The sequence below is a fragment of the Bos indicus x Bos taurus genome, chromosome 18, assembly GCF_003369695.1.
Source record: "Bos indicus x Bos taurus breed Angus x Brahman F1 hybrid chromosome 18, Bos_hybrid_MaternalHap_v2.0, whole genome shotgun sequence".
Taxonomy (NCBI): domain Eukaryota; kingdom Metazoa; phylum Chordata; class Mammalia; order Artiodactyla; family Bovidae; genus Bos; species Bos indicus x Bos taurus.
The window spans coordinates 13,895,099-13,906,252 of NC_040093.1; the positions used below are offsets into that span (position 1 = coordinate 13,895,099).

Consider the following 11,154-nt stretch of genomic DNA (forward strand, 5'->3'; position numbering starts at 1 on the left):
CCCGCGATTCCCATGGGACTGCTGGTTGATGCGGGGTTCACCAGAAGAGGGAAAGTAGGGGCCATGGCCAGAGAGGGCACAAGACCCAGGGCGCAAAAGCATGAGACAGCACACGGCTCAGTCCAGGACAGTTAGGAGCTAGAGTTTCTTCCTTCCCCTCCCCCAACACCCCCCCAGCCTGAGCACAGAGCCTGCAGGCTCCCAGCCCCTCGCTGCCACCTCTGGCTGGCCTAGGCGCTGGGCTGGGACCACTGACCATCTGGGAGCCTGCGGTCGGGGTTGTCAAGGGAGGCCTGAACCAGCACGCTCTGGGCATCACTGACAGCCACGTCCAGGGAGGTGCGGAGCATCCGGTAGACGGTGGCGAAAGACAGGCCACAGGAGGCCAGGGAGCCCAGGATGGGCACGTTGAGGAGCTTCTGACTGAAGGCCGAGGCATCCCCGGAGGCCTGACCCAGCAGCTCTGCCACCAGCACCTCGGTGACCTTGGTCTTCGGGCCCTGGAGCACCTGCAGGATCTTGTGCAAGGGCTGGCCTGTCTGCTCTGCCAGCCTGACGAGGGATCCCCCATCCAGGCCGAAGCTGTGGCGGTAGCCCTCCAGGGCCCGGGTGAGCATGTACAGGTCACACGCCACCTCCGGCAGGCCTGGCACGGGCCTTGGGTTGGCCCCGCAGGCCACCGTGGCCACAAGCCAGGTGTGCTGCCTCAGCGAGGCCGCCTTCCGCTCCAGTGTGGGCTTGGAGACGTTGGGCAGGGCCACCAGGAATGCATGCCGCTTGTGACTCTCAAGGTCCCTCACCATCGACTCCTCCAGCAGGTGGAAGTCGTACTTGCCCAGCTCGAACATGGACAGCAGGAAGACCTTGGGGTCCCTGAGTCCCTGTGCTGCAGGAGACAAGGGCACCTTGGGTGAGTTTCCCCACTGAGCAGACCCAGGTGTCCTGACAGCTGCCTGTGTGTGTGTGGGGGGGTAGGGTGGGGGAGGGAGGGGGGGTGATAAGCTGTGTCTACATAGCACGTGGCTTAAGAGCATCAGCCCTGGAGCCAGGCTGCTTGAGTTCAGATCCCAGCTGCTAAGTCGCTTCAGTCATGTCTGACTCTGTGCGACCCCATAGACGGCAGGCCACCAGGCTCCCCCAGTCCCTGGGATTCTCCAGGCAAGAATACTGGAGTGGGTTGCCATTTCCTTCTCCAATGCGTGAAAGTGAAAAGTGAAAGTGAAGTCGCTCACTTGTGTCTGACTCTTAGCGACCCCATGGACTGCAGCCCACCAGGCTCCTCCGTCCATGGGATTTTCCAGGCAAGAGTACTGGAGTGGGGTGTCATTGCCTTCTCCGTCAGATCCCAGCCTCCCTCCTATTCGCTGTGTGGCCTCAGGCTAGTTACCACACCTACCTCTCTGGGCTTCCCTATAAGTAAATAAGTAAGTGAAGCTGCTCAGTTGTGTCCGACTCTTTGCGACCCCATGGACTGTAGCCTACCAGGCTCCTCTGTCCATGGGATTTTCCAGGCAATAGTACTGGAGTGGATTGCCATTTCCTTCTCCAGCGGATCTTTCCGATCCAGGGATCAAACCCAGGTCTCCCACATTGTAGACAGATGCTTTACTGTCTGAGCCACCAGGGAAGTCCATGTACTTATCTGTAAAACAAGAGGATGGGTGTACCTTCCTCCTAGGAATGTCACGCTGGTGAAATGAGCTGTGAACATAGTGCCTGGCCTCTGGTGAGCCCCCAAGAACTGTTAGCTGGCCCCCGGGCCCCGGCCCAGAGGTGTGTCAGCATGGCCGTGGGTGCATAGCATTTGCATTGGCCAGTGGGACTTCCTGGGTGGCCCTAGTGGTAAAGAACCGGCCTGCCAATGCAGGAGATTTAGTAAGAGACTGAGGGTTCGATCCCTGGGTTGGGAAGATCTCCTGGAGGAGGGCATGGCAACCCATGCCAAGACTCTTGCCTGGAGAAGCCCCATGGACAGAGGAGCCAGGCAAGCTACAGTCCATGGGGTTGCAAAGAGTCAGACACGACTGAGCGACAGCACGCACACACCCTTTCTTTTCTTTAATGCAAGTGACTGGTCTCTATCATCTGTGACTGAAACGGCAGCTGTAAGCGGCATTTCACCAACAGGGGCCACATAACTGGGTGGCCTTAACCCCACCTTGGGCCTCAGTGGGAAGATGCAGGGGAACTGGGGTAATCCCTCAAGAATCAAGCCCCCCCCAATCAATGAATAAATAAAATAATTAAAAATAAGATAGGAATTTCCAGGCAGTCCAGTGGTTAGGACTCAATGCTTTCGCTGCCAAGGGCCGGAGTTCAATCCCTGTTCAGGGAACTAAGATCCTGCAAGCCGCATTGTGCATCCAAAATAAATAAATAAATAACCCAGCCCCCCAGAGCCTGCCCCTCACCCTCCAGCCGCTGCGCACAGTCGTCCCGGATCTGGTTGAGCACCCTCTCCTCCGAGAAGGAGCTGGGGCGGCGGCTGCGGGAGGCGGCGATGTCCACGTCCACCTTGGAGCGGACGCAGTAGAAATGCTTGCCCCGCCGCAGGATCTCGAGAGCCAGCTCAGCGAGGTCGGTGGTGAAGCTCTCGGAGGTAATGATGAGGAAGAAGTCATACCGGAAGAGCTGCACCCGCTGGAAGTATTTGTCAGCCCGGAAGGCGGGGGTGCCGACGCCTGGCAGGTCCCAGAAGACGACGCTGGGGTACTTGGGATGTGGGTACGGTGTGGGGTCCACGGTCATTTCCACCACGCCCGTGCAGGCCGAGTTGGGGTCCTCGTCCCCCAGCCCCCGGATAGCATTGACGAAGGTGGACTTGCCTGAGCCCATCCCCCCGGTGACGCCGACGTCCAGCCGGACGTTCTCCAGAGAATGAAGCGTAGATTGTAACTTGGCGGCGACTGCTGGCAGATCCCCCGCCTCAAAGGCCTCCTTCAGGGCCCTGGTGTCCTTTGAGAGCTCCAGGATCTTGCATTGGCTGAGGCATGATTGGAAGACCTCGCTGGCCATCGGCTGCCGGACCCCCAGTTCTCCGTCTTCAGGACTTGATGACCTTGGACAGGGAAGGGAAAGGAGTGTTTTCACTCTGAGTTGCCCTATCTTCTCTACATCCCTCAGCTTTCCCAGAGTATTTGTGGCATCACCAGTAATAGCGCTGAGGGTGTTACAAGATGCCAAGTCTGGTGCTAAGCACTTTATTTTAATTCACATTTACTCATCACCGCCAGCTTCTCCTGAAGTATCCTCAAATACTACAAATCCTCAAACCAGCTGGAGAAGAAATTTCCCTCCCTTCTTATCCACATTTGGCATTGAGAAAATAAATGAGGCCCAAGGTCCTCCCCTGGCGAAGGAAATGGCAACCCATTCAGTACTCTTGCCTGGAAAATTCCATGGACAGAGGAGCCTGGTAGGCTACAGTCCATGGGGTCGCAAAGAGTGGGATACGACTGAGCGACTTCACTTCAAGGTCCTCCAGCTAATGCGTGGGAAAACTGGGAATGGGGCTAAGGTCTTCTGGCCCTAGAATTCAAAGTCTTAACTTTGAGGAAGGGGGCAGGGGTTTTACCACGCGCCCAGCACCAGGATTAAGAGCTGGAACCTTCATCACTGGTAGTCATAGCTTGGGTTTATTTGAGGTTTACTAGGGGCCAGCCACTCTTCTAACCACACGCATGATTTTGTCAAGTCCATATGATGGGTGGGGCAGCCACGCTCACATCCTGGGATTGTGTGACTGTGTCTGGTCCCAGCCGTGCCAGGGATTTGCAGAGGTGACACCAGCCAAGTCACAGCCCCTCCGGGGCTTTTATTTTCCTCTCCGTGAAGGGTGGGGGGCGCCAGTTTCCTCACCTGTGGATTGGAAAGATGACTCCTCAGAACCCTCCAAGCCCTACTGTTTTAGGAAGACTCGGGGTCTTACTGCTGACGAGATTCAGGCAGAGGCCAGCTTGGGAAGGGCGTGGAGCATCCGGCTGCACTTGATCGTTATCTGTGGGTAGCTGTGGAAGGGTTCTGAGCAGGGAAGGGAGAGGTCCACTGGGGACGTTACCAAGAGCCCTCCTGGGAAGTCCTTGGTGGTCCAGTGGTTAGGATACCACGCTTTCATTGCCGAGGGCCCAGGTTCGATCCCTGGTTGGGGAACTAAGATCCCATAAGTCTCGTGGTGAAGCCAGTAATTTTTTCCAAAGAGCCCTCCATGACCTTAAGGTGCAGGAGACTGGGGCCTGGGAGACAAGGGGAGGGGTGGGGGCAGGACCTGGGTGGGCAGGGCCAAGAGCTGGAACAGGGGCTGGGGGTGGAGATGGGGGAAGGGAGAGACAGAGGCAGAAGGGACAGGACAGAATGAGGCCACCAGTTGGAAGCAGGGGACAGTGGTCACCTAGGCTCTCTCTTTTAGCCTCAGGCCCATTGTATTGAGAGCATGCCCAACCTTTCCATCCCAGCCACTTGGGGCCAGTGAGTCCGAGGGTCCTCAGGTATAGGGATGTGGGCTGTGCCTTTTGAGAATGGATTTGAAAGAGACTGTCTTTCTTATGCATCTGAGAAATGCCTACCATGGGGATTTCCCCTTGGGCATCTGGAATATCCTTGATCCTTTGTACCCTCTTTGGTGCAGAAAGGTCCATGTGAACCCCAAATAGTCCTCGCAGAGCCAATGGGAGGCCTTCTGGGAAGACAGGAATCTTTTTTGCAAAGCAGAGAGTTCTTCAACAAAGAAATTTTAACACCCCAGGTAAAAGTGGACCCTCTTAGTCCATTTCCCAGAGTCAGGGGTGATTTGAGGCCCCTAGATGGGGCGAGAGGAGCTTCCCAGGTGGCGCAATGGTAAAGACTCTGCCTACTAATGCTGGAGACGCAGGAGATGTGGGTTCGATCCCTGGGTCAGGAAAATGCCCTGGAGTAGGAAATGGCAACCCGCTCCAGTATTCTTGTCTGGAAAATTCCATGAACAGAGGAGCCTGGCCGGCTGCAGTCCATGGGGTCGCAAAGCATCATATATGACTGAGCACGCATGCACATACACATATGTACAATGAGGCTAGAACCATCATCAGGTCCTGGAACAGCTCAGGGAGTGTTAGTGAGGCCATCTCCACTGCACCAGAACCACCCTGTGAATTCCTCAAATCCCACCCTTCCTTGGACCCTCGTCCCAGTCCACGGATGCTCTTGGGGCAGCCCCTGTCCTGTCCAAGTGCCCCAGTCTGGTGATTCCTTTTTAAACATGCGTGACCCTCGACTCAGCATGTGAGTTTTGGTTTGAGCAGATAAGGGTGTCAGATTCACTTCTGTATCCAGCTGGAGAGCCCAGCACACAGCGGAGGGGCTGTGGCAAGCAGTTGAGGTCCCAGGGCCGCCTCACTGTGTTATACACCCCGTGTCTTTTGAAACCTCGTGCAGCTTCAGAAATCCCAACAGGTGCCCTGTCAGACCCACGGCCTTACAGCACCATCCCCAAAATTTGTTCCCAGCCATGAAGCTAGGCACACACAGACCTGGAATCCCAGTCTCAGCCAATCACTCACAATCTTAGACCCACCCGCAGCATCCAAATCACCAAGGCTTACCAAGATCCCTCCCAGTCAGGCACACCAGCAAGCTCATTCCCGCACGCATCCACATGCAGACACGCTGGCCATCTTTCTGAAATGAGGTTTGTTCCAGGGGGCTGGTGCCGTCCCCGCCTCCTTTCTCCGTGGATGCTCATAGACGCGCCCACCCACCCCCACTCTCATTCTGTGTCCCCAGGTTCTGCACAGAGGCCAGTCCAGTGGCCACCTGGCTGCACCCTCCCTGCTCCCCACACCTCCCCCACCCCCCATCACTCACAGGCAGCAGAGCTGGCTCAGGATGTCCCATCTCCCTGGCATCTGTTTCACTCAGTTGGTTGCTAGGCACTATTGTGCCCAGCCCGAGTACCAATTGGCTGCCCCTCCCCCACTAGAGCAGACCTTTGGAGTTCTCAGAAAGGGACACGAGAATGCAGGCCCCAGGGCCCATTCAGCCACCCACCTACGTTGACAGGGGGCTCCTGGCTTGGCTCCAGGCCAGGCTGTCCTGTTGCCCCCAACACCCCCCCTCCACCCGCCATGGCCACTTGGGGATCAGGGGGAGAGAGGCTTTTTTTTTTTTTTTTAAGAGTCCTGCCCACCCGCATCCACACCTTGAACCTCTGGCTCCCAAGATAAATTCCTATCCTCAGTTAGGGACTTGGCCCTGGGCCTCCCTCCACCCGCCTCCCTCAGCCCGCCCCACCCCGTCCCCACTCAGCAACTGCATCTCTCATTTTCACCACATTAGGCCTTTTTTGATTGTTTGGTGGGTTTTCAAAAGGCTTGGTTTGTGGGTGAGGCAGTGGGTAAGGGCTGCACTTTCATTTGTCTTCGGCCAAGTCTCGCTTCTTCCAGCTGTCCAGAATGTACTTAAGGAGGAGGCCAAGCTTCCGGCGGGTCGAGAGGGGGGCTTCCTCCATGCTCCCCTCCCCGGATCCCCGTTTCTCCACTCCGTTGTCACCAGCCGCCTCCAGGCTGACATCGGGCTGAGTGTCCTCCTCTTCCTCCAGAGCCTTGATGCGGACGCGCTGGGCATCCTCGGCCATCTCGTTCAGGCAGCCCTGGAGCATGGTGTAGACGGTGCCGAAGCTGATGCCCCCCGCCACCAGCGTCCCGAACACGGGGATACCCTTCTCAAAGGCCCGGGCCACCCTCATGGCACCGTCGGACGACTGGGAGTAGAGCCGCAGGACCGTCTCAGGGGAGACCTCGTTGGCCAGCGGGGAGCGGATGACGGAGCGCAGGTCCCCCGCCTGTTTGCCCACCTGCTCGGCCAGCTTGGCCAGCGAGTCGTCGTCCAGGCCAAAGCTGCGGTGGTAGCCGCGCAGCGAGCGGATGAGCAGCGCGTCGTCGTAGGCGGCCGCCAGCCCGGGCACGGGCAGGGCCTGGATGACGCCGGACACCAGGGCCGTCTTGAGCACCTGCTCCTGGAGCATGTCCTTCTTCTTCTGCAGGGCCTCCAGCGAGATGTCCGGCAGCGACAGCAGGCCGGCGTGGCGCCGATGCGCGGGCAGATCGCGCTCCCAGGTGGACATGAGCAGCGGGAAGTCGTAGCGCGCGGGCGAGAGGTTGGACACAAGGAAGACGCGCGGGTCGTGGACGCCGGCCCCGCGCAGCCGCTCGACGCAGTGCTCGCGGATCTCGTGCAGGACCGCCCCCTCGCTGAAGCCCGAGGGCCGCTGCATGCGCGTGGCCGCCAGGTCCTCGTCCACCTTGGTGCGCACGAAATAGAACTTCTTGCCCTGGCGCAGGATCTCGGAGGCCAGGCGGGTCTCCACCGCGCCGCAGCGGCGGGGTGAGACAAGTAGGAAGAAATCGTAGCGGCCGAAGTCCACCTGCTTCAGGTACTTGTCCGCCGAGCAGCCGGGAGAGCCGGCCCCTGGCAGGTCCCACAGGGTCACGTCTGGAAACTGCGGGTGCGGGTAGGGCGAGGGCTCTATTGTGGTCTCCACGACGCCGGTGAGGGCCGCGTCGGGGTCCTCGGCGCCCAGGCCGCGAAGGGCGTTGATGAGGGACGACTTGCCGGCCCCCGATTCGCCTGTGACGCCCACCTCCAGCCGGGTGCAGTCCGAGGAGGCCAGCAGCTCCCGGAGGCGGGAAGCGGCCTGCGGGATGTCTCCCGACTCGAAGGCAGTGCGCAGGGCCTCCAGCTCTTCCTTGGCCATGAGGATGGTGGTCTCCTCCTCCCCGGACACCGCTGGCAACTTCGAAGTAGCCATGGTGACTGGCGGGTCAGAGGGTGCGGGGGGGTGGGGGAGAGTCACGGACGGACGCGTGGTCCTCAGTGTCTGCGGAGGGGAGAGCAGAAGGGAGCCAGCCGTTCAGGCCTCCTGGAACGTGGCGTGGGGCAGGGAGAGACACACCAGGGCTATAAAGGAAGTCTCTCTGGAGCCCCACAGCCCTCTCCTTAAAAAAAAACAAACCCGGGACACCTTTTAGACAGGAGGTAGGGAGGGGGCTTTGTAGTCGGTGGCCCCAGGTTCCCATCCTATCTCTGCCACTAACCTGCCGTGTGACCTGGGGCAAAACGAAGCACACCTCTCTGAGCCTGTTCGATTCTTGCTTAATGAGTGTAATGACTGACCTGCCTTCCAGGGCACTGAGGAGTCTTCGGGATAACCCTAGGAACTCCCACCGTTTTGTGGGCAGCTTGAGACCCATGCCGTCACATGGGGCCCCACATTAAAAGGCCCAGCTCTCCTGGGACTTCCCTGGTGGTCCAGTGGTTAAGAATCCACCTTGCAAAGCAGGGAATGGGGTTCGATTCCTGGTTGGGAAACAGATCCCGCATGCTGCTGGGCAACTAAGCCTGCGTGCCACCTCTAGAGAGCCCAATTGACCCGACACAGCCAGATAAATAAAATAAATAAAATTTTAAAATAAATAAAAAACAAAACCCAGCTCTTGCCTTAATGCTCTTTTGACATTGACTAAAATTCTAAACATTCGAAGCAAGGGTGCTGCATTTTCACTTTCGACTGGGCCCTGCAATTTGTGTATGTAGCCAGGCCTGCAGTGGAAGGGGCTTTACTCAGCTCCTGGGCCCAGGAAAAGGGAGCAGTGGATCTCCCGCTGCTGCCTCTGCGGTGATTAGAAGCAGCAAGAAGTGATGGCCAAAGGGACCCAGACCCTGGAGCCACACTGCCTGGGATTCCATCCAGGCGGGCCCTACCGCACACCAGCTGAGAGACTTGGGGCAAGTTCCTGACCGCTGCCTCACTTTCCTCATCTTACAGATCAAAGCGATCTGCAAGCCTTATAGCAGACCACTTCCTAGAGCTTTTGAGAATGAAATGAGTTCATCCAGAAAAAGCACTTAACATAGTGCCCAACCCGGTATCTGTCCAACAGAACCCATTGTGAATTTTACTGCAGAGGCCAAGTACGTTTAGCCTGGCATTGAGCTGTGATATAGTTTTACTTTGATGTGCATTTTGAATTTCAGCTACACCTAGATAGATGTAAAATGATAATTAAAGTGCTGTAGCCAACTTATCAAATGAAATCAGCACCCAGCCACTATTTTGTTGACTATGAGGAAGTTTATGTTAATTTTTAGGGTCTGATAGAATATTTCATGTGTATTACAGTGGTATTCATACGCTATGTCTCTAAACTTTATTTTCAAAAGCTTAAGGCCCAAATAAAAACTTCTCTGGAAAAAAAATTAGTGCCCGACTCAGAGCAGGTGGTCTGCATTATCAGCATCACTGTTACCATCATTATTAATATTCCTGGCTGTGTGACATCCCTGCCCTCTCTGAGCCTCTGCTGTAGCACCTGCATGGTGGAAGATAACCTTGCCCACGTCACAGGGCTTCTGTGACCATCATGAGCCCCATCACCTGTCTGTCTCTAGGTCACCTTTGAAGATATTCTTGGGTTCAGCCAGGCATGGGAGGGGTGCCCCCACCCTGGGCATCTCCTTAAACACCCAGCCCTGTTTGGCAGGGCTGGCTAGGCTAAGTCCCCTCCCTCCTCCATGAGCCTGTCATGGTGGTCTCTCCTGAGATCCTTCCTCCTCACCTGGGAGCTTCCCTGGCCCTCCCTCTTCCCGATGTCACACTCTCCTTGTCTATCGCCTCTAAAATACACTTCCTCATTGACTAAAGACTCTTCAGAGAACCCTGGGAGAGATGCTCAGGTCAGGGATCAGTGTCCCCATCAGATGGAGATGGACTGAGGTTCAGACTAGACATGAGAGGTCCCCACTCAGAGGCACAGCCAGGGCTCCAACCCAGGTCCTTCTGAAGAGCTGCTCTCCCTTCAATCACGTGTCTTTACCTCTCCTCTCTCCCCTCAGCTGCACCTGGCCCCATCCTCACCCAACCTTCTGCAGGAAGACAGTCCTTATTTCATTGTTCCCGCCAGATCTGATCACCCATCCCAGGTGGGGGCATTTCACCCTGGGGCTCAACCCAGTCCCTCCTGCGTCCCGACCCCTAACCCATCTCAGAGCGTGGTCTGGGTAGAGGAGAAGGGGAATCCTTGAACAGGTCTCAGTGCAAGGGGCGGACAGGCCAGTGGCCACTGGGGTGGACCGAGGGGCTGAGGGAGCTGGGCCTGGGACTGGACAAGGGGAGCTGCCCTCGGGGGGACTCACCTGCCCTGCGGGCTCTCCCTCTCCCCTTCACTCTCCCCGCTGGTGGGGCCTCCTCTCCTGTTAGCACAGGATCAGGGCCTGTTGCTAGGACCCATTATAGTAGCAAACCACAGCTTATTGGTCAGCCAGCCCTGGTGCAATAATGTGAGGGTGATGTCAGGGGGCGGGGTCCCAGCCCCGCTGTGGGACCCCGCCCCTCGCTGCTCATGGGACCATCACTGGGTAGTCTCGGGCCCTTAGCCCCCTCTACCCCTCCAGGGACCCAGAGAGAGCTTTCTGACACCAAGACTTGTTCAAAACCCGCCCGTGGTCTCCATCACCCCCAGCACACAATCCGAGCTCTGGCATCTGAGAATCTGGCCCTGCTCACCATCCCACCCTCTATTTCTCCTCCATCCCAGGACTGTTTCCCAAACAAGTCATTCACTCTCCCTCCTTTGCACTGTCTACCCATTCACCCACCTCACCAAGGGTGGTGTAGACTCTGTGGGTGGTGATTAAGCTCAGCCAGCTCTGGCTGAGTTGGGAGGAAGGGCTGGGAGAGCCCCGTGCAATTTGGCCTGGTCCTGGCCGGGACTGGTGGTCCATGGGGCAGTGGGGCAGCACCCACACCCCAATTCAGTATCTGGTTTCCAAGCTCCCTTTTGGGCTTCCTTCTTCCCTGGCATTTTAACATCCTCTGATGCTGGGAAAGATTGAAGGCCAAAGGAGAAGAGGGCGGCAGAGGATGAGATGGCTAGATAGCATCACTGACTCAACAGACATGAACTTGAGCAAACTCCAGGAGACAGTGAAGGACAGGAGCCTGGAGCGCTGCAGTTCACGGGGTCTCAAAGAATCAGACATGACTGAGTGGCTGAACATTAACAGCAGTGTACCCTCAGCCCATCCTTCAAATCCCAGCTCAGGTGCTGACTTCATAACACTTTCCTCCTTTCTCCTGTCTCCCTCCCCTGCTTCCTCACAACCATTTAAAATGGCATTGAGGGG

At 57.2% G+C, this 11,154-nt stretch overlaps 2 protein-coding genes across 2 annotated transcripts; both read right to left on the reverse strand.

Annotated features, from left to right (window-relative positions):
- Positions 1–230: 230 nt before the first annotated feature.
- Positions 231–3,015, reverse strand: LOC113875303 (interferon-inducible GTPase 5-like). Its single transcript, XM_027513642.1, has 2 exons — positions 2,412–3,015; positions 231–886 (listed from the first exon to the last, which is right to left on the reverse strand). The coding sequence occupies exons 1-2, from the start codon at positions 3,013–3,015 to the stop codon at positions 231–233; spliced, it is 1,260 nt and encodes a 419-aa protein (XP_027369443.1).
- Positions 3,016–4,997: 1,982 nt separating this feature from the next.
- On the reverse strand, positions 4,998–9,311 carry IRGC (immunity related GTPase cinema). The gene has a single exon (XM_027515584.1). It carries the CDS (start codon positions 7,778–7,780, stop codon positions 6,383–6,385), a length of 1,398 nt encoding a protein of 465 aa, XP_027371385.1. The 5' UTR covers positions 7,781–9,311; the 3' UTR covers positions 4,998–6,382.
- Between the last annotated feature and the right edge of the window lie 1,843 nt (positions 9,312–11,154).

Excerpts from the sequence above, each read along its gene's own strand:
- IRGC (XM_027515584.1), bottom strand. The coding sequence starts at position 7,780 with ATGGCTACTTCGAAGTTGCCAGCGGTGTCCGGGGAGGAGGAGACCACC.
- LOC113875303 (XM_027513642.1), bottom strand. The coding sequence starts at position 3,015 with ATGGCCAGCGAGGTCTTCCAATCATGCCTCAGCCAATGCAAGATCCTG. Across the intron at positions 887-2,411 it reads CTGTGCGCAGCGGCTGGAGG|CACAGGGACTCAGGGACCCC; the intron begins GTGAGGGGCAGG and ends TGTCTCCTGCAG.